Source organism: Linepithema humile, chromosome 3 (assembly GCF_040581485.1).
Source record: "Linepithema humile isolate Giens D197 chromosome 3, Lhum_UNIL_v1.0, whole genome shotgun sequence".
Lineage (NCBI taxonomy): Eukaryota > Metazoa > Arthropoda > Insecta > Hymenoptera > Formicidae > Linepithema > Linepithema humile.
The window spans coordinates 11,216,252-11,239,466 of record NC_090130.1 but is presented as its reverse complement, the minus strand read 5'-3'; the positions used below and the strand labels follow the sequence as shown (position 1 = coordinate 11,239,466).

The window sequence follows — 23,215 nt, the reverse complement described above, 5'->3', positions numbered from 1 at the left end:
ACATACCTGCGAGTTCCCGATGCTCTTCCGGCACTTTGCTAGGTGCTTGAATCATAGGTATGGAACCAACTATACCATTTGTAAGGCCAAGTAGCCAAGAGAATACAAGCGGATATCCCTCTCCAGAGAGGATGGGAGCACCACGTGGAATTGCGCAAAGTAAAAATAAAGGAATAAGTATGACTCGCGCACTGGAGAAATAAAGCAGCTGAGTGCGTGTCCATTCACAAGGTATCAAAGCAAATACCTACAAGAAACCGAATAATCTGTCAATCATATAATGTTGTCGTTTCATTTTTTTGTCCGATTTATCTTTATTTTTGAGGGAAGAAAAAGAACGGTAACTTTATACAGAATGTCTCGTAATTCGCAAATTAAAATATTATAACATAAAAGTTCTCCAAAAATGAAATAAAAAAGTTCTTTACAATTTTTTAAGCAACAGTTTTTGAATACGCGCAACTTAGGGAACAAGCGACTGTTTAACTCATTAAGCTCTATAACATATTGGAGTGAGCCTTGATGGAGTGAGGATGGCCTGACTGTGCAAAAAAGAGAGCTATATTGAGTAGAGACGTCTGTCTTTGTTGCGACTTTTTTGATTGGCTAGTGACGATTATCTATATTGTAAAGCCTTAACTAAAAACATTCTCCGAGAAATTTTATTTCCTTCAAGATTAACTCAAAAAATTTTTAATTATAATTAAAAAATCGGAGGAAAGTGGTTTTCATCAAAAACCCGAAAAATTCTAATAAGTAAATCAAGTACGCTCTAACGAATATCGCTCTATCGGTGATATTCTCAACTTCCGGTTTCAATCGGAAATAGGTTATTCAGACCGAAAATCGATTTTTTTAAATGGCACGTGGTATTTGTCATTGCAGATTCGGATTCTACATGAAAAAATAGAAACTATTGTCTGATACATTTTCTTCGGAAGTACCTCTGTTGACCTTGAAATAATCTCGAAAATAAGGATATATAAGACTCAGTATACCCCTTTTATTTTGAAAAGGCGTGGTGCTAGAAAGTTGAGAAAAACATCCAAGGATGGAAAGATGTCTCAGACAAGGTGACAGGCACTTTGAACATCTTTAACTATCTTGGGTCATTTTTAAGCATCACAACAATTGCAAGTGTTTTTTTGGTCATTTCTCGATAACGGTAAGTGATATAAATTTTTTTTTCAAGCAAAAGTTTTTTTTTTTAAGTTTTATCCAACGATACCTATGTTGCCCCGTGTTGCCGTTTAAAATTTTTAAATTGCTCCCAATTTCCGGTATTTCCGGGGGTTTTCCAAAAATGAAAGTACTATCAGAAACTTCAGATAGGTTTTTATGGTAAACATGTTTTTCTCAACTTTCTAGCACCACCCCTTTTCAAAAGGAGTATATTAAGTACTGGTGATTTCACGTACTCTTACTTTCGAGATCATTTCAAGGTCAACGGAGGCACTTCCGGAAAAAATATTTCAGACAATTGTTGTGTGTCGTAACACAACGTGTCGCTATAAGGTTAATTAAGTTAAATACCAAAATAAAAATACTAAGAAAGAATTATTTAGCAAATAAAGAATAACGATGAGGCTGCAGAAAAACAACCTCGGATTCAAGGTGACACGAATCAGCAATCCGAGAAATATCAACAATAACATATCAATAATATTACAAAACTCTTGATTGCCGATTCGTATAAATACAGTCGCGCGCAAGCAGCGACGGATTCAGTTTACGATACGCGAATACACCGACTCGTTTCCCCGTGTCCGTACACGGCTCACGAAAATCTAACACCGTCCTGGCGGTTTGTGAGTGATTAAATAAATTGTTCGAGGCAAGGTTTGCGTCCAGTTATTCCACACCTCTAAGCAGTACGTCCCGTTCCCCAAGCGGATCTCGAACTTACGGTTGCGATCGGAAAGACAACGCAACACAATAGTATTTTTCATATAGACTCTGAATCTGCAATAAAAAATACCACGTGCCATTTAAAAAACCGACTTTTGGTCTGGATAGTCTACTTCCGATTGAAACCGGAAGTTGAGAATATCACCATTCGATAGAGCGTACCCAATTTATTTATTAGAATTTTTCGGGTTTTTGATAAAAACCACTTCTTTTCATTATAAAAGAGGTAGATGAGTGGCCGGAAACACCCTGTATAATACTATCACTATTATCAACCTTTTTGCGAATGAGATCATGGACAGCCATTAATTGCTACTGAGGCAAATGTTTTTATTAATGATAGTAAAGTGGAAGGAAACAGACGTCCCTATGACACTATTACTATCCTTAGCCCGAAAACTATTGGTTCTTATGGGAAGGTTTACTCTAGTATGTTACAGAGCTCAATGATTTAACTATACAATCTGATTGGCCAGTTTAAAATTCTTATATTTTAAAAACTATTGTTTGGATTGAAAACTCGTAAAAAACTTTTGTATTTCGTTTTTCGAGAATTTTTATGTATAATATTTTGATTCAGGAATTATGGGATACCCTGTATAAGTAATTATCCTTATTTCTTGATTTTGCAATTTTATTGACTTTTCTAATTTTATTTTTTGTATGTGCATCGTTACTTGTATAATCAAACAATAAGTATATTTTATTCATACACTTCCATACACTTTCGAAAGCGCTTTTAATTTCTTACAGAAAAAGTAAAGCGCAAATTGATGTTTTATTTGCATGTTTTGTGCATGCATACTGTTTTAGCATATAGGTACCAGAATAGTAGAATTAATATAAGCATATATTAATATAAATTGGTAAATAAAATAAAAATTGGTAATACCTTGCCGAGTAAATCAGAAGCGTTGAAAGCAGTCATTAAAATTACCGGCATCCATGATTCAAACTTGCATGATATTATTTCTGATACAATTCCTGGATACAGGCAGAGTGTTACGAAGTAAGCAACCCCAATGCTAGCCATGTACGGAAAGATCAATTTAGCCACTTCAAGTCTTGCAAGCAAGCCTCCTGAAAGATATTGTTTTGAATTTCAGTTATGAATCGTACAAAAAGATGATATTTTACATTGCAATTAATTGATTAATCTTTGTCCCCTATATCGCCTCGCTATAATCATCTGTACACGAGCTTAACACACACATTATTTAAAAAGTAACTAAAGATCTCTATAAATAATTTTAAATATCTATACAGGGTGTCTTGCATCGAGCGCATTGTATAGTAATGGCACATTTCTAAGATTATTGGAAATAATAATATGAAAATATCGAAGCTATAGTTTTTAAATGGAAAGCATTTAAAGTTGATTACGCGCGCGCGCACACAATCAAGTTGTTCCAAATTTGCGCGCTCAGGCATGGTACATTGTACAGTAATAAAGGTACCTTTAGATATCGATTCAGATATTTGTTTTGAAATACAGATAATTTTACATACAATAAAAAATGTGCAAATTTGGAGCAACTTGATTCTCATCAATTTTAAATGTTTCCTATTCAAAAGCTACTATAGTCTTGACATTTTCGTATTAGAATTTTTATCTCTAAATAATCTCAGAAATGTGCTATTACCGTACGGTGTACTCGGTGCAGGACTCTATATATAGTTCATATGTATAACCCAGACGAGTCTTAAAGACATCTTTGGACATCTGAAAGACGTCCAAAAGACGTCAGAAAAAAAATGCCATGACTTGTGTGTTGTCTGTCTAAATAAGGAATCGGTCATTTCTTCTTTAACGCTAAGTCAAGGAAACGATATTCTTACTTTTTATTCCAGAGCATGGTGTGCTTGTACTTTGTGTTCCATAAGCTCCTCTCATAATTACGACATCTTCCACTTTGTATGTTGGACCAGCGCTACCAGGCGGATTGCTTGAAGGAGCACTAGGCTCGTACACCGGATTGCTGAATGAGAATGCTGAATACTGTCCAGACGCTGGAACAATCCAGTGTTCTCACACAAAGAGTACGACCAAACGTCCATAAATATTCTACCCCTATTTGGTATCTTAAATATTCCAATAAGTGATACATAGAAGCTTAGAAAAAGTAGAAAAATAATCTGAAGTTTCGATATTATCCTGTTCACCATTTGGGAGAAAAATGATTCAAAAGGTGGTAATCTCAATAGATAGCCAAACTAGCGCGTGGCCTAAATTGTGCTTTATCTGCTCGACTGACGCACTCAATTCAAATTCAAGTTTATTCAAACAGCAACTTGTGTCATTTTTCTACAATTTTTGCTTTTATTTAATGTTTATAATTAAAATAAAATATTTTGGGTTTAGAAATAGCTTTTTATTTTTGTGAGTTGCAAACGGCTGAGAGAATAATATTATATCAAGACTTCAGATTCTTATTCTATTCCTATATATCAATTCCATGTATCACTTATTGGAATATTCAAAGTACAAAAATTTCAATAAAAAAGGGGCGAAACTTGGCCTCACTCTTTATTCTGTGTGTACTATTACAACGGCAGCGCTAAACTGTTCGGCACTTTCACGCAAATTCTAAATCAACGTTTTCTCCCCTTCTTACACAACAATACACTATGTACATTAAATAATTCTGCTTTTTCTAATTTTAATACGACCAATTGTGATATATTCTTTCAAATACGTTTCACAATATGCTTCTATTTCGATTTTTCTATGCTCTTTAAAATTTTTCGGTAAATATTTACATAAGGTCAACCCCTTCAAAAGTCAATAATCTTGACATATGTTATCAAGGACATATCCCCGATTGTTACCTGGGGATATGTCCTTGACAACATATGTCAAGGTCATTGACTTTTGAAGTTGATCTTATGTGAATATTTACCAATTTTTCTTTCGATATCAAGTGTCGATTTTTCTTAACTTTCTAAGATATATAGTGATTGTCTTTCTATGTATTGTCTAAGATAGAATTATTTACAAAAAAAAAATTAAATTTCATTAAAAAATTAAATTTAATTACTCAAATTAGACAAACTAAAAAATTAACAATAAAATTACGTGACAGGCTCTTATATTGTTTAATAATCAAAAACTTCAATAAATAAGTTAATAAAGCCGGAATTTTGACGTGCTGAGTTATTTATTTAATGAAATGTACAAACGTTTCAGCCAATGTACTTGGCCTTTCTCAATGTACGATAATTAATAACATCTAGATAACGCAACTCGAAAAACCGCAATTGGATTATGAACTAAACCGTCTAGTTTTTTAATTACGCATATGTTCGTTTCAGAAACGTTTCACAAATGTTTCTTTGAAACGTTTCATAACGGTTCTAAAAAACGTTTCTCATTGGTAAAAATGTCAACTCGAAATACGTTAAGAGAAACGTTATTTTTCCGACAAAAAAACGTTTAATAAACAATCAAAAAAGAGTTTTTTTTTCTTTTATCCGCAAAAAAATGTACTTTTTTGACGGATTTAATAAAATAATGCATTCATACATACCCAGTCAGCAAAGTCTGTTCGAACAGATATTGCCAAACGTCTGCTACAAATTTTTGTCAGTAGAAAGACTGCAGATTGTATACAAAATCTGTTACATCAGATGATGATAGCAGAATGTCAGCAGAAATGTTACAAAACCTGTTGACATAATTTGACAGCAGATCAGTAGCAGAAACCGAGTAGGATTTGCTCGGAATTATTACAGCAGATTGGCGGCAGAAACCGAGCAGGACCTGCGCAACGCAGTTTGATATCAGATTGACGGCAGAAATCGAGCAGGATCTGTATAATGCAGTTTGATGTCAGATTGGCGGCAGAAATCGAGCAAAATCTGCACAATGCAATTTGATGTTGTTTGCCGCTATGCGGCGTGTTTCTTCATATATAAACTCGTACTCAAAATTCATCTACAGTGCATATAAAATGTGGCCAGTGGCTTAATAAAGCTTAACAGTTTAATACAATAATCTGATACAATCCCCATAAAAGATTCAGAATATTAAACTAATTTTTGAAATTGAAAATGCGCTGCGAGTTAACCCGATATTCCAGTGATTTCGAGATTTTGCCTAATAAATTTATTAAAACATAAGTATTTTTTTTGTCCCAATAAAGCAAATATATATTATATACTTTACATACCTCATTTACTACTTTTAATAAGCAAAACGAGAAGTGTAAAATTGTATTGAAGCATTTAAATGCCGCTATTCCATTTAAATTGTGACGGTAGGTTCTGCTCGATTTCTGCCGACAAATTACACTGCGCAGATCCTGCTCGTTTTCTGCCGCCAATCTGCTGTCAATCTATGTCGACAGTTTCTGTCGACAGAACACGAGCTTAATGCGGACACAGATGGCACCGTATTTGCTGCCAAGTTCTGAGCGAATCTGCTCGCAAACTGCCAGCAGGTTGCTAACATTTTGTTGACTGGGTATGTATATGTGTACCCAGGTAGCACAAATGTCTTAAAAATATCTGTAAGAAGGCCTGATGAAGGCCTAATATAGGTCGAAACGTTTGTCTTTATAATATATGGTATAATATATTGCATGAATAACTAGCAACGACTCTTTTTGCCTTTTTCATCTAATATTAATTGATATTTTTATTAGAGCCTTATATTATTATAATAATATTATAATATTATATTATAATATTATTATTGTATTTCAATATATATAACTCACCTTATTTGCCGCAGAAGTGCGAAGATATTTGGTATAAATTTTGGCGTTCGGCATTTTGATACGAAATAGATCAAGTCATAAGTCATGTCATAACGGCTATGATCTAGTGATGCAATGTTTCCTACCGGGCTCCCGGCTTCCAAGCCCCACAAGCGAAAAGTGCGTACATATGCTGCGCAAAGCGTTCAGCACATGTACGCTCTTTTCGCTTGTGTGGGGCTCAGAAGCCAGGAACCCGGTAGGAAACATCGCATCACTGTTATGATCTATACATGAGAATCGATAATTCTAACCTCAATGCCCTCTTTAGTATTCGCACATTTGGAAATAGAAATTAACATGTAGTCTCTGTAGTGCTTATACGTATACATAATTTTGAATTAAAAACATTTATTTTTTTCTGTTTTTTAAAAACGTGAAAAAAACGTTTTTAAATTATGGTTTCAAAAATGTTTCTGTTGAATGGTTTCAAAAACGTTTCTTATTGATGCTTAACGGTTAAGAAACATTGGATACATTTAACGTATATGAAACGTATATGAAACGAACATGTGCTACCTGGGTACCTTCATATCATCGAACTCGTTATTTGTTTCTCAATAAGCGTAAAAATTCTTCCCATACAGCACACAAAGATTGCATACACATTGCGTCAATCTTTCATCGCAATGTTGCAATATTGCAAATTTACTGCAAAATGTTGTTGCATCATTGCTGTGGGATTGCAACAACATTAAAATGTCCGCCTTTAGGAAGATTGTAACGAAATATTACAGTAATATTGCAATGTAATGAATTTGCAATAATGCATTGTTATTGCAATCTTAGAATAATGTTGTATATAATTTTATTTATTCGGACATTTATCTGTCCGATTTCTGAACAATCAGTTCAATATCTGAATTCCCTGTGTTAGGGTCGTATCAGAAAAATTTAACTAATAAAAATAGTTACTAAGGTCTTTAATCTTACTAGTTACTCTTTGGAAGTTTTATATCATTATGACTAAAACTTAAATACAAGATAGATTTTGCAACGCGCGTCGCATAGCGGTAAACGAACGAACTACCCAGGGAGAAATACAAGTCGAAGAAACGTCTAATAAACATCGTCTATAGACGTCTATTAGATGTCTATTAGACGTTTCTTCGACCTGTATTTCTCCCTGGGTAGCGATTAGCGAATATTGCTCTTGTAATGTTTTTGCAATGTTGCTGTCACATTCTCATGAAATATTACAATTCAATGTTCCAATAATTTCTCAACAATATTACATTGCAACTTGCAAAATTGTAACATTGCTGCAATGTAAATGCAATGTTTTGTGCTGTATGGGATATATTCGTCAATTACAATTAAAACAATAACATAACTCATAGGCGTCAACTTTGTTAGAATTAGAAACAAAATTAAGAATTCGCGTTTAAAATCTCAATAAGAAAAAGAATAGATAAAAAGGCACATACCTCAACTCTTACCGGACACACATTTTGTAAAAAGAATGTCATATTTAAAAGTTTCCGATTTAAAAATTATGTTATCAATCCCCTTAAAAATTTTTTGTTAAATCTTATATATAAAATTTAATTTAATGTCATGGTGATTTCTTTCACTTGTGTATTTCTCGACGTTAGGAGAAGGACAAACCGGAACGTGGAACTATACTAAGAATCGAAGGAAAGAAAGAAGTAAGAGAGAAAGGGGAATATAAGAAAAGACGGGAGTTTGTTACAGGCTGGGAAATTTCTTAATCGACAAGTAACTATCAAGTAAAAGTTTGGTATCGCTTTACTTATTTATTCCAGCATTCTGCCTTTTAATATGAATCATTTCTGAAATTAATCTTTTATTGTACGAAGGTTCTCTATCTAGTATTTCCACCTTGTCCCATTCGAATTCATGATTATATTCCAGTCTATGGTTCGAAATTATTGACGAAGATCCGAATTTCTTCTTAATATCTGACCGATGTTCTTTGATTCTGGTTTTTAATTGTCTTTGTTTTAATTACTTCCTTACACAAAGTGAGGCACACCTATTCCGAATAAAGTCGTTTAAATTCGTTTTTTATTGCAAGTAGGAGACTGATTTAATTTGTCATTAACGAATAAGAGAGTAATTTCTTTCGAATTCATAAAAAGCATAAAGATGAATTGGGAAAGGTGTAATAATGAGGTTCAATGCTCGATTAGAAATGATATTGTCTCGATTATTAACGATATGTGTAAATCCAAACTTAACAATAACAGGAATGATAACATGTTGTAAAGTTGATTTCAATACACAAAAAGGTTCATAAGGGAAAATCCGGATAAATTGTTTACGAAAGCAGAAAAAGGCAACACCATAGTAGCCTTAAGCAGAACTGAGTGAGCACAACAAAAATGATTGAGATGCTATCCGATAGTAACACATATCAAATAATTGCAAAAAATCTTACTAAAAAATTAACTGATAATCTTCGTTCTCTCCTGTCTAGGTGGAAAAAGAAAAGATATATTGAAAGTCATATTTATAGGTGTCTAATAAAAACTAATGGAATATTGCCTAGGACTTATGGGTTGCCGAAGATTCATAAAACAAACCATTCCCTTTTAGATTTAGATTAATAGTTTCTTCTGTAAACAGCCCACTATACACTTGCAAAATTTTTACACAAAACTATGTACAAAAGAAAATCCAAATAGTCGTTTAGAAAATAATATGGAATTGGTCAAAAAGTTAAATGGAAAAAGTTAACTCAGATATTTGCCTGGCTTCATTAGGTGTAGTATCCTTATTCACAAACATTCTAAAGTAGCAATAGATAGTATCTCAAAAATATGGAGTTTAATTAGTAAAAACATTTCAATGCCATTAAAACGAATTTCTAAATGGGATTAACTCAATTTTAAATTCCACGTTTGTTAGTTTTAATAATGTTTTCTATTAAGCAAATCTTTGGCACGTCTATGGACTTTCCTCTTTCCCCGTTATTAGCGGTGTTATTAGCACATTGTACTACAGGATATGGAAAACATAATCGTAGAACGTTTTCCTTATCAATTAATATTCTACTATAGATACGTAATGATATTTTGTTTGCCGCTGAAAAAGACCATTTAAATAACATATTACATACTTTCAACTCATTACATAAACGACTAAAGTTTACTCTAGAAATAGGAATTGACAATCACATCAACTTTTTAAATGTTTTGGTTATTATTGAAAATAGAAAAATCATCTTTGACCTATTTTACGAACTGACGTTTTCTGGGAGGTACTTGAGCTTTTTTCACATTAATGCATAAAAGAGGAGTAATTTATTAGACCCTATAAACCAATGCGATGTAGTTTACAAAATTTCATGCCATAACTGCGACGCGACATACATAAGACAGACAAAAAGGCAATTAAGAATCAAAATCAAAAAACATCAGTCAGATATTAAGAAGAGATTCGGATCTTCGTCAGTAATTTTGAATCATAGACTAGAATATAAACATGAATTTGAATGGGACAAGGTGGAAATACTAGATAGAGAACCTTCGTACAATAAAAGATTAATTTCAGAAATGGTTTATATTAAAAGACAGAATACTGGAATAAATAAGTAAAGCGATACCAAACTTTTACTTGATAGTTACTTGTCGATTAAGAAATTTCCCAGTCTGTGACAAACTCCCGTTCTTTCTTATATTCCCTTTTCTCTCTTACTTCTTTCTTTCCTTCGATTCTTAGTATGGTTCCACGTTCCGATTTGTCCTTCTCGTAACGTCGGCGAATACACTAGTGAGAGAAATGACATAAAATTAAATTTTATACATGAGATTTAACAAAAAATTTTTAAGGGACTTGATAACATAATTTTTAAATCGGAAACCTTTAAATATGACATTCTTTTTACAAAATGTATGCCCGGTAAGAGTTGAGGTATATGCCTTTTTATCTATTCTTTTTCTTATTCAGATTTTAAACGCGAATTATTCTTAATTTTGTTTCTATTATAATTCTAACAAGGTTGACTATGAGTTATGTTATTGTTTTAATTGTAATTGACGAATATATAGAAAGAAATTTTTACGCTTATTGAGAAACAAATAACGAGTTCGATGATATAAAGGTACATGTATTTATACGCTTACATTGGTTGACTTCTGTAACATTCACAGATTTTCACAATGGCATCTGATAGAGAACATTCTCGTTTCTTCTTCTTTACCGGTAGATTGTTAAGTTGCGTGCGTAATTAAAAAACTAAACGGTTTAGTTCATAATCCAAATGCAGTTTTTCGAGTTGCGTTATCTAGATGTTATTAATTATCGTACATTGAGAAAGGCCAAGTACAATGGCTGAAACGTTTGTACATTTCATTAAATAAATAACTGAGCACGTCAAAGTTCCGGCTCTATTAACTTATTTATTAAAGTTTTTGATTAAAAATTTTTGATAAAAAATTAAGTTTGACTAAAGAGGCGCTCCCATGCCATGCTTAAGCCTGCATCAGATTATGCAACTTGTTGCAGCAATTCGCATGCGATCTAGTAAACTAAAAATACATACAGCACACGGCATTTCTAGTAATTTACTAGATCGTATACGAATTGTTGCAATAAATTGCATAATCTGATACTGGTTTAGTGCGTTACGCCGCTCCTGACTATCAGATTGTGAAGAATTAATAATCTTACTATTCAAATCAGCGCTTGCACTCGCGGATTCTGTTCCCAACGGACTCGTTTGAATTTTCAACACTCCATATTGTCCTCTCGAAGGATCGCTGACTTGATCTAATGGATCCATCTGTTTAATAAAAACACGATTATATTAATGGATGAATTATTATATTGCTACGTACAAAATATCTATTTCACATCAATAATTGTTCTATACACCATTTCAAGAAGAATCAAGTAACTTGACTAAAAGATGATTGTTTATCCTCCATTCTTCTCACACAAAATACTGGCTGTTACTTTATTCCTAAACTTTTCAATGCAAATTTCACATAGGTTAATGAAAGATCTGATTGTTTACGTACCAAACCAACATCTTCCGTTGGTTCTAATGTGATCCGATTTCTCTCTTGACATAGCGTTATGTAAAATTGCACAAAATCGGTCTTCTGCACTACTATATTTAGCACGAAACATAATAGGATTGTCATATTCGACAAAATGAAGAACATGGATGTATTACCACGCTCATCGTTGAGCAACGATTTTGTGATTATTCGATTGATTGACACCCAAAAGCCGGCAAAACCTAGAAACGCACAATTAAATTCTTTTTTTTTCATACGTCATATACAATATGTGTAACAGAACTTGAAAGAAATTCAACATTGTTGTTTGTATTATAATATGATGAATAATATGATGAACTGTTTCTTAATGAAATTGAGTCGAGCAAAATTATCAAATTGAGATATCTGATATTTTGGCGATTAAGTTTTCCAAATTAAAATTCTGTTAAAATAATGTCTATTTCATATTTGAACAACAAACAATACGTCATCATTTAATTGTACAACTTGAGGCTTAGAAAAGATCCTCCATTTTCTAATTTTATTTTATAATTTAAGTAAACTACTGATACTCTAGATATCTTTACTAATAAAAACGGATTAACTGCTGCGATTAAATATTATGTAAAAAAACTGATAGGATAGATGTAATTAAACACACTAAAAATGACCACAACCCGAATGATCGAAACGTTTGTGTAAATAGAGTATTAACTATAAATGAAAGTGAGCAATTGTACCGAGCTCGGCTCGTCATAACTTTGAATTCCTAATAATTATTGAATAATAATAGAGCCAAGATAATAAATTAACTTTTTACTTATAATAAAAAACCCACTCCAATTATTTACAAAACATTATTGTGTAATACTTACTTTCTCCAGTCATCACAGCTTGGGTATATCGACTAGGAAGCATTGATGTATATCCATAAAAACTCGATTGCTGAACTATAAACCAAAGCAATGGTGTTTATTAGCGAATGTAATTGATTTTTCATTAAATATTTATCAAACGATAAAATATTTGTAAAATATTTATTTAATAAATAAGAGTTGCAACGTTGCGGTTATTAATTAATCGGAAAACTTTGAATGCGTTTGCAATATTTTTTGGATACTTTTTCGCGATTACACAATATTAAATCAATAACAATTTCTTCAACTATACCTGTACATCCAAGTGATACTATCGCGACAGCAAGTAAATTAATATTATAAGAAGTTGCAATGCCGAATAATTCCCACCAAATCTCGCAAATCACCACCAAGTTCAGAGTGAAAAAAGATACCAGATATCCTAAAAATTAAAGATTAAATTATATCTTTTGTTATTTACATATTCTTCCTCTAGAGTTTTGTTATATTATGATTGTGGACACATTTTCATCCCAATTACTATGTCGTATATGTGTATATCTTGATTAATTTGATATCTCTCTTCATGTGTCTTACCGAATGTAATTCGCGTATTCAGCGATAAAGTTTCGACTAGGATATTGTTTGCAAAGACTGCAAAAAAAGCCATAACAATGTATACGACAGACATATCAAATATCACAGTAGTTCCTGGATACCTCGCTTGAAAGTAATCCACTGCTATAATGAAGCTGTAACAAACAATGACACTATTGTCACTATAAATTGTAAAGATTTTCATGAAACTTGAATATAAATCCGCTTATACTTTATTATCAGTGTAGATCTGACGAGTTAAAACTTATTGAAAATTAATTGAAGAATATAATTTTAATATATCTATTTTTTCCAAGTTTTATAGAAGTAAAAAATAGATTGCATTCAAAAAATTATTAATTTTTTATTATTGAAAAGATGAACATGTCTCTCTCTCTCTCTCTTTCTCTCTCTCTCTCTATATATATATATGTGTGTGTGTATTGAACAATAAAAGACTACGTTAATTTTGACAGTATTATTTAGTCTGTAACTTGAATCGATGTCAACACGCGCGGTAAAGTAACGCATGATTAATAATTTCCATCAATCGTTTTATCTTTAAACGCAGGATTAAAATTGCTATATGAATGCAGAAAACTATAATAATGCTAGCAAGAGATTTTTTATTTGTTTCAATTATCAACACACACAACAAAACATATGTGTATATATATATATATATATAAAGTAATCTGTTGTTGTAAGACCTGTTGTAAGGCAGAAGGAAACCAATGCCACCGAGAATCAGGGCCATATAAATAAAGTTGCATTTGTCAACAGGCGGTGAGAGATGTGTAAATCCATTTGAGAATTTGAATTCGTTCATGCCTCTGGCCTTGCCTAGCTGGACATATCCCCGACTCAAGTTTTCATCCATATTGCCGGAGAAGAGGAGAAATTTATGAAGAGTTTAAAGAAAGATCGATGCTTGGTCTTCCTACGAATCCATGGTATGCGAATAAGAATGCGTTCGATAATCTTCTCGCGTGCACCAAGCGAGTCCTCGCTTCTCCCGTGCTAGAGTTATTTAATCGCGCACACCTGATCACTACGTTATTTATTTCCTCGTACTGAGTCTACATTGAGTCCTACCATCGTTTGCGCGCATGCTTTAACAATTACGGAATTGATTTCTGCGCGCGTCGAGTTCCGGCTGTCCGGTGCCCGATGCCCGCTGTCGCTTGCTATTCAGTTGCATTTTCGCGTCATCGCATTGACGAAGAAAGACACTTGTACGAGTTTGTACAAATGCACGTTTCTCTTCATATTTCTCTTCTCAATCTAATATTGTCAATCTAATAATTGTTTATACTGAAAATCAAATGTCAATGTATTAATCTGAATATTTAAATCCAATCAATTAGCCGAAAATAAACCGTAATGATCGACATCTAGACCAAATTTATTAATTACAAATCATCCTTTTGTATAAAATGTTTGTGTAAAGTGGCAGAAAGACCAGTCGAAAGATTATATTCGCAATGTTTCGCTCTTTTAAACATCAAGGTACATCAATTTCGTGAATAACGAAATAATGTATTTAAGAGTCTTTTATATTATTTTTTTTACTGAGACACAGACGTAAATGATTTAAAAATGTAAAAAAGAAGATTACAAAAGTATTTTAATCGTACAATAATCGTACAAATAGGAAATTTAAATCTTTTTAAATAGGGTAAATTTTTAAGTGTTCGAATAAAAGCCTATCTCACACAGTTAATTATCAAATATGTTTTATTTTTCAATATATATGCATACGTGAAAAAGATATTCTGTTTTGTCACAATGTACAACTCTGAGATGCACATTGCTAAGTCAATGTACCGATCACTATTTTTTCAAAAAATAAAAAACTAAATACACAAATACGATACAAACAAGCATAAATGGCTGCGTTCCGTAAAGCGCATATGCGCGCATGTATCTATAATATACGTTACGATACTATTTACCAGAGAGAAGACTGAGAGTGGACATGCCCGCATTTTACGTGTTTCCGTGGGTTAGCGCCTCTATGTGCACATAACGTGCACATTGAACTACGTAGCCAATGTCCACGAATCCCGTAGGCAATGTCCACGATCTTTTGGGTCTCTTCCGTGCTACGTCCACGACTTTTTGGTTCCGATATGTACTATATCTACAAAGTGTCGATAATGCATACTTGTAAAACATGATTATGTATAACAATCAGATTTGAAATATAAATACGCACGTATTGTAAATACATGTATTGTAGCATTTACTTTTGCATTTACAGTTTATTTAGCAAAAGATCAGTTATTTTCAATAACCTGTAACTTGAAAATGTACATTTAAATTATTTTAATAAATTACTTCTATAATTTTGTGTGTGTGTGTGCGTGCGCGAGCGCGTGTGCAAGCAAGTGTGCAAATTGTGTATCGCACAAAGTTTCATTTAACAATTAAGTTTTAAAATTTAATTCTATATTCTTAACACTACACATACACAAAATTTTGTATGCTTGTTCTGGAAGACTTTAATTTCTTCTAAAACAAATATTGTATATCAATTGAAAAAAACCGTGTCATAAACTTGAAACTATATTGGTCGGATCGAATACTTGTTTATTTTTTAAAATATGACTGCCCTAAAAATTGCCCTTTTTAAAAATTGTGTATTTACCAATCCTTTATAAATCAGATATTGTCAAAAATTATTTTAAGAATATCTTATTTATAAAAGATTGGTAAATAAAAATATGCAACCAAAATGAATGAAATAATGAGACAACAAAGGACTTTTTGAAATTTTTTAATTTGGAAATACATAATTTACAGTTCAATATAACAGAATCGTAAAAAAAATTTGAAACATTGTGGTTTATAATTACAGAACAGGTCATAACAATTCTTTACACGTTTTCACGTCACAAAATTATTCGCTCACGCTACGAACCGATTAAAACAAAGAGAAATTTGTTTTGAAATAGAAATAGAATAAAATAGAAATCGATGCTTACTGAATGCTTTTCTATGTTATACTGACTATCTTAAGCAACAATCAGAAACAAATACCCATCGAAGTTTGTAGACTGCATTTGTTTTAGTCGGTTCGTAGCGTGAGCGAATAATTTTGTGACGTGAAAACGTGTAAAGAATTGTTATGACCTGTTCTTCTGTAATTATAAACCACAATGTTTCAAATTTTTTTTACGATTCTGTTATATTGAACTGTAAATTATGTATTTCCAAATTAAAAAATTTCAAAAAGCCTTTTGTTGTCTCATTATTTCATTCATTTTGGTTGCATATTTTTATTTTTACCAATCTTTTATAAATAAGATATTCTTAAAATAATTTTTGACAATATCTGATTTATAAAGGATTGGTAAATACACAATTTTTAAAAAGGGCAATTTTTAGGGCAGTCATATTTTAAAAAATAAACAAGTATTCGATCCGACCAATATAGTTTCAAATTTTATGACACGGTTTTTTTCAATTGATGTACAATATTTGTTTTAGAAGAAATTAAAGTCTTCCAGAACAAGCATACAAAATTTTATGTATGTGTAGTGTTAAGAATATAGAATTAAATTTTAAAACTTAATTGTTAAATGAAACTTTGTGCGGTACACAATTTGCACACTTGCTTGCACACGCGCGCGCGCACACACACACACACACAAAATTATAGAAGTAATTTATTAAAATAATTTAAATGTACATTTTCAAATTACAGATTATTGAAAATAACTGATCTTTTGTTAAATAAACTGTAAATGCAAAAGTAAATGCTACAATACATGTATTTACAATACGTGTGTATTTATATTTCAAATCTGATTGATATACATCAGCGCTCGGAATTAGTTGCACATTTCGGGCCGATTCTGGAGACGACGCCTCCTGTCCCCCCACTACCGCCCGGCCGCTGGCGGCCGAGCCGCCGATAGCTCTGGCTCAGGAGCGTTTTATATTAGAAATAGGCTGGATTGTTTAAGCATCTCTCAGGAAATCGTAACATTTTCTTCACTACATAAATAATGTTTATTTTCATTAATACATAATATATATATTTAATTATTAATGAAAATAAACATTATTTATGTAGCAAAGAAAATATTACTATTTTTTGAGAGGTGCCTCAACAACCGAGCCTATTTCTTATATAAAACGCTCCTGCGTCAGAGCTATCGGCGGCTCGACCGCCAGCGGCCGGGCGGTAGTGGAGGAACAGGAGGTGTCGTCTTTTGAATTGGCCCGAAATGTGCAACTAATTCCGAGCGCTGATATACATAATCATGTTTTACAAGTATGCATTACCAACACTTTGTAGATATAGCACATATCGGAACCAAAAAGTCGTGGACGTTGCCTACGGGATTCGTGGGCATTGGATACGTAGTTCAATGTGCACGTTTTGTGCACATAGAGGCGCTAACCCACGGAAACACGTAAAATGCGGGCATGTCCACTCTCAGTTTTCTCTCTGCTATTTACGTTACGTTATACTATACATAACGTATATTAAGTTACGATTTCATGGAGCGTGTTGAATCCAGATTTTTCCCCCACTCCGCTGGTATTGTGACAAGGGTGGGGCTGAAAATATTCAGATTTGAATATCTAGTCTCTAAGCTCCCCTATCGTTTTCATAGAGCGTTCTGAATCCGGATTTTCCCAATAAAATCGATACTATATTCAGTGTTGAAATCGGTTAGCTTAGTATATACTGCAAATAATTGGCGAAACAAATATTTTAATTAATCTAATTAACTAATTAAGTTTTATTTCTCTTCATGATTTTATACGTCATTAAATTCTGCACATTTATATATTTTGCGAAATGCCTGATAATATAACCAACATATTGGTTGCTGCCAATGAAACAAACAACATGTCATAAATATACATTCATTGTTACAAACACAATTTCTTATCAACGAATATAGACGTCTATAGAAGCACAGAGCCATTGTCGGCGATGCGATGAGTCCCCCAGTTAGTATTTTTATATTTACAAATTAATGATAGCTTTTCAAGAGTTTATTTTTTTACAATAAATTATAACTACAGAATAGAGTTTGTGACGTGACATTTTTGACGTCCGTCACAAGGGCGAGAAAGCCCGATCGAGGAGGGAAATTTGAGGTCGGAGACCCCACCGCGGGGGGCGACGACCTCTCCCTCTTAATTCTCTTTTGGAGATTTTAGATTTTGCGTTGTAGCGAATTAAGCGAGTCGTGGTGAGTGGCCAAACTCCCATATTGTGAATTACCGTGGAGCAGCCTTCGTGGGACCTGCGAGGACTCAGCAGGCAGGACGACGGAGGCCCGGACGGCGTGCAGACGGATCCAGGATAAGGGCAAGTAAAAACACCCTTGCAAATATCATTCGATTCCAGACACAGTCGCTACCGCAGTTACGATTTCAGATACGGAGCATATCGAGGCCGGTGAACGCACCGAGAGAGATGACGCCCGAGAGGGAAGCGCGCTCTCACACGCCGAAGACCCGGGGTGGAGTACCCGAACAAGGAGCTGTTGTAACGAGCCAGGAAAGAAGAATCCGGTCGGAACCTGGCCAGTTCCCGACCGATTCAAAGAAGGTTCGGATCCGGAAACGGAGAAGGCCACGAAGGGCGTTAACGGCAGCTGCCAAAAGAGAGAGACCGGGGTCACCTCGGAAAAGCGTCACCGAGGGCCGAAATATCGAGGAGCGACGCGAGGATCGAGATCGCTAGATATATCGAAGGATCAAGTAGCGCTAATCGATAGCGCGGATCTACATGCGCAGGACGATGCGCGGAATGTCACCGCTGTCCGGCGAGCCTCGCTGTCGTCACTGTTCGGCGAGTCGGCAACCTAGGCGGAACCTCGAGGACCACAACGGGCGTACCAGCGATTTGTAAGGCCACCACTTCGACTTCGCGGTAAGAGCGGTATCAGCAGGCGGCCCGAGCCTCGCGGAATTAAGAACCCGCATATTTTGCGTAAAGAATATAGCACGTCTCGAGATGTCTCGCGGTATCGTGCGAGGTTAGATTTCGGCCGGGCCCCGCTGACTACCGCTTCTGTAGATTAAGATTTCGCCATGCCTTCTTTCCCCTCGGGGCTGCCGAGCCGACAGTCGTTTTATATGGAATAATGTCTTTTTGTGGGTAACAATTTCGCGTCGATTTATGTATTGCTGTACCGAGCGTTAAAGTCTTGAAGTTAGCCTATCGCGTATTTCTCGCCTCGGCCTTCTGTCGAGCGTTTACTATCCGAACTGTGAGAATAATATTGAGACAGAACTCGTATTGTAGGCTAACCGTTAAAGAGAAAGGTTAAAGTCGAGTTAATCGTACCAACTATATTTAATGAGAGTGATCGAGCTTGCACGCCGAATATTATACCGTGTGAGACGAGAGTACGCGGATTTCCGCGAGTCGAACAGCCAAATACTAAAGCCTCTCACAGCGATAGAAGAATGTCTCCCCTTCGCGGGACTGTTAAGGCGCCTACCAACCGGCGTCAACCTTATTTAACCTAATTAAAAGGATTAAATGTTACTTGTTATTAAATAAATGTGTTCTTAATAATCAACTTCTTTCAGACTCCTCTCTCCCAAATCAGTCTTGAGCTTCTCTAAAGAACCTCGCCCCTCTGCCAGTTGTAGAGTGGGCTAGTCGCGCTTATCGCCGTTGCTTTCAAATAAATAACATATTGTTTTGACGTAATTTGTTCGTGCGGCGCGTTAATCCGCGCCTGGCGCCCAATCATAAGAATTGTCGAAATTGTTAACATCCAGTAAATAAAGCAACGAGGTTTGATACGCTTACCGACGGGACTACTTCTGCCCGACGGAAAAGTCGTCGCAAGTTAAAGAAAAAAAATTGAAACTTAAATAGTTATATTAAATACAAAAGGGACGTTATTATAACCACATTTTCCCGATTACACACTTGAAAAATTAAATCCAGCTGCGTTATTTTGTTCCATACTTTTACATTTTGTTACACCACATCACATATCAACATACGGTTGAATGTACCGCCTTTGGGATCTGCCGTCTCCAATCTAAAGATCGTCTATTCGATCTTGGGCGTTCAAAATCTGCAGTGCGTTCAGCTCCACCCTCGTCATAATACCAGCAGAGTGGGGGAAAAAATCTTGATTTAACACGCTCCATGAAATTGTACCTTTAAAGCCTTGTGTCCACGATACTAGAACTCGGTCCGAGATCTCGGACTGAGGGAAAGTTACTAGAACTCGGATCATGTACACACTGATAGCGTTTTCGATTATACAGGATTTGAACGACCCAAGATTGGTTAATGACGTCATTGCAACCTCTCCACCAATGAAAGACTTGCATTTATAGTAAAATAGTGATTGATCAACCCTAGATCGTTCAAACCCCGTTTATTCGAAAACGCTATGAATTTGGATGCAAAACTCGAATAAGATGCTCAAACGAAAAAATGCGTTGCGTCCCATTTTTCGGTACGAGTTATTGCGAGTTATTAGATTTTACTAGTTTCTTTTACTATCTGTCAAGACAAAATATAAGATACTTAAAGGGTGTTTACGATAATTCAAATTCGAGTTAGTTTCACTAGGGCCAAAAAATGAGATAGACATAACCATCTAGAACCTTTATGATTCATGACAACTCGACGCTGTCTTGTATTGCTTGAGTTATATTCATTGAATTTATTGAGTTTATTGAGCAAATTTTATTGTAATAGAAAAATGTCATTTATTATTATTATTAATTATATTATTATTAATTTATTAAAGAGGTATACCAACATACATACCAACATTATTTGTTTCTTTCATAGACTGATTTGCAGTTGACATTTTTCTATTACAATAAAATTTGCTCAATAAACTCAACAAATTCAATGAATTTAACTCAAGCAATACAAGACAGCGTCGAGTTGTCATGAATCATAAAGGTTCTAGATGGTTATGTCTATCTCATTTTTCGGTCCTAGTGAAACTAACTCGAACTTGAATTATCGTAAACACCCATAGTGATACGAGATACTGTGAACAATATAAATAATATTTTAGTAAGTAATTATAGAATTGAAAAAATAAGAGAAATATAATTCTTAAATAAAATTAATTAATAAGATTAATAATTAATAAGATTTACATAAGTAGTTATTATTAGTTTTAATGCAGATTAAATTAGACATTAAAAATATATTATAACCTATATATACATATTATTTTTCAAGAAAAGTATAATAATATATAAAATTGATTTTCAGAAAAAACTTCTTTTATAATAAAAAATGGATAATAAGGAAAATGTTAAAATTTTATTAATGTTATATCAACAACATTCTTGTTTATATGTTACAAAAAGTGTTGATTATTATAATCGTATGAAACGAGATCAAGCTTTACAGATAATCTGTAATCAGTACAAAGAATTAACAGGACAACCACTAACAACTGAAATTGCAAAAAAAAAATTAATAATTTAAGATCACAATATCTGGACCATCTAAATAAAATAAAATATTCGAAATCAAGCGGTGCATCACTTGATGATATCTATAAACCAACTTGGCAATATAACATAGATCAGAAAATCATCGTAAAGAATCGTAACTCGATTACAACGCTAACTATATTCAGCCAAGTATAAATATTATTGTTCGAGGACTCGGACCGAGATCTCGGATTGAGTTCTAGCATCGTGGACACAAGGCTTAACTGAGGGTTTGCTAAACTGCCGATTAGGTAAAGTTGGTAGAAACGGGCCTATATGTTTCTCGGACCGAGATCTTGAACCGATTTCTAGCATCGTGGACATTGGCCTTCAAGGCCATCACACACAAAATGACATAACTACATACTTTGACTATATAAGTATGGACTGCTAGTGGTGTTTTTATGCTGTAATGAAGATCTGTAGCGCTTCCATCGCCTAAGTGGTGGATACTTTCGATACTAAAATGACATGTAGTGTTAAGATTAGATACATTATTTCTTAATTTTGACACACACACTAAAGAGCTTGAAATACTAGAAAACCATAAATTTGCTATAATAAAATTAATTATTACTTATTATTTTCAAATAAAATTAGCTTACGAAGGTAAAGTAATTACATTGATAGAACACAAAAATTTATTGAGACATAATTTAACAAAAACTATCACTTTTAGTGGGCAATAATTCAACACTTTTAATTCATTTTTTTATTTTATAAATATATATATGTATATGCATTCATTGTATTATTTTTTATTTTATATATGGGGCATTCTTTCTCAACTTTACACCCATGCTGCCCATTTTCTATTTGATCTAAAAATTTTTGAAAAAATCTTAAAATTTACAGAAAAATGTAAGCTTTCCAATGGCGCGTGGCAAAATTATCAAATTCAATTGGATCACTTAAAATTTCAGAAAACCGAAAAAAAATAATAAAAACGGTAATTATTCAAGTGTAGCGATTATTCATTCGACGTTTTTCTCTTCAAATTAACACTTTCGAGTACTCTGTTTATCTGTGCACTGTCACATGAGTCTAAACTAAAATGGCGGATCCAATATGGCCGCCAAAAATTTAAGAAATTAACTGATTTTTATAAAATTTGGTATTAAGGCGTTTTTTGGGTTACTGTATACAAATCTAAAGTTATCTTTCAAAAATACAAAATGGCGGATCCAATATGGCCAGCAAAACATTTTGAAAATTTTTAGAAATTAACGAATTTTTATAATACTTGGTATCAGGGACTTTTTCGGGTTGCTAATAACGAATCTGAAGTCGCATTTCGAAAATTCAAAATGGCGGATTTAATGTGGCAACTAAAAATTTGAAAAATTTTTTAAAGTAAGGGAGTTTTATAAAATTTGAACTGAGAGTTTTACGGCCAGCTAAATACAAATCTTAAGTTGGATTTCGAAAACTGAAAATGTCAGATCTAATATGAAAACCAAAAATATTGAAAATTTAGGAAATTGACAGATTTTTATAAAACTTGATACTAGAGATACCTCTGATTCTGATGTCGCCTGAGCTCTTACCCCCTACTTTTTGAAATCTTGATATGAAAAAGTCGAACTATTACCAGCATTGGAATATCTCTTAATCACCATTTCTTTGTTGATTGGGACGAAACAGTGATTTCTCAGAATCTCTG

The 23,215-nt window shown here is 33.7% G+C and overlaps 2 protein-coding genes across 3 annotated transcripts in view; one reads left to right on the top strand and one right to left on the bottom strand.

Annotated features, from left to right (window-relative positions):
- Positions 1-14,213, bottom strand: part of Ent3 (equilibrative nucleoside transporter 3) — a 30,971-nt gene extending 16,758 nt beyond the window's left edge. For both annotated transcript variants that reach the window (XM_067351531.1, XM_012361942.2), the window contains exons 1-9: positions 13,800-14,213; positions 13,090-13,244; positions 12,806-12,934; positions 12,511-12,585; positions 11,651-11,874; positions 11,301-11,412; positions 3,748-3,918; positions 2,801-2,988; positions 7-247 (exon numbers count right to left, since the gene is read on the bottom strand). In XM_067351531.1, the coding sequence (XP_067207632.1) occupies positions 7-247; positions 2,801-2,988; positions 3,748-3,918; positions 11,301-11,412; positions 11,651-11,874; positions 12,511-12,585; positions 12,806-12,934; positions 13,090-13,244; positions 13,800-13,969 (1,465 nt within the window). In that variant the 5' untranslated portion in view covers positions 13,970-14,213. The remainder of the gene's footprint in view (positions 1-6; positions 248-2,800; positions 2,989-3,747; positions 3,919-11,300; positions 11,413-11,650; positions 11,875-12,510; positions 12,586-12,805; positions 12,935-13,089; positions 13,245-13,799) is intronic.
- The window catches only part of LOC105679073 (serine/threonine-protein kinase dyf-5), a 142,153-nt gene that overhangs the window by 42,657 nt on the left and 76,281 nt on the right, over positions 1-23,215 (top strand). The window lies entirely within an intron of this gene.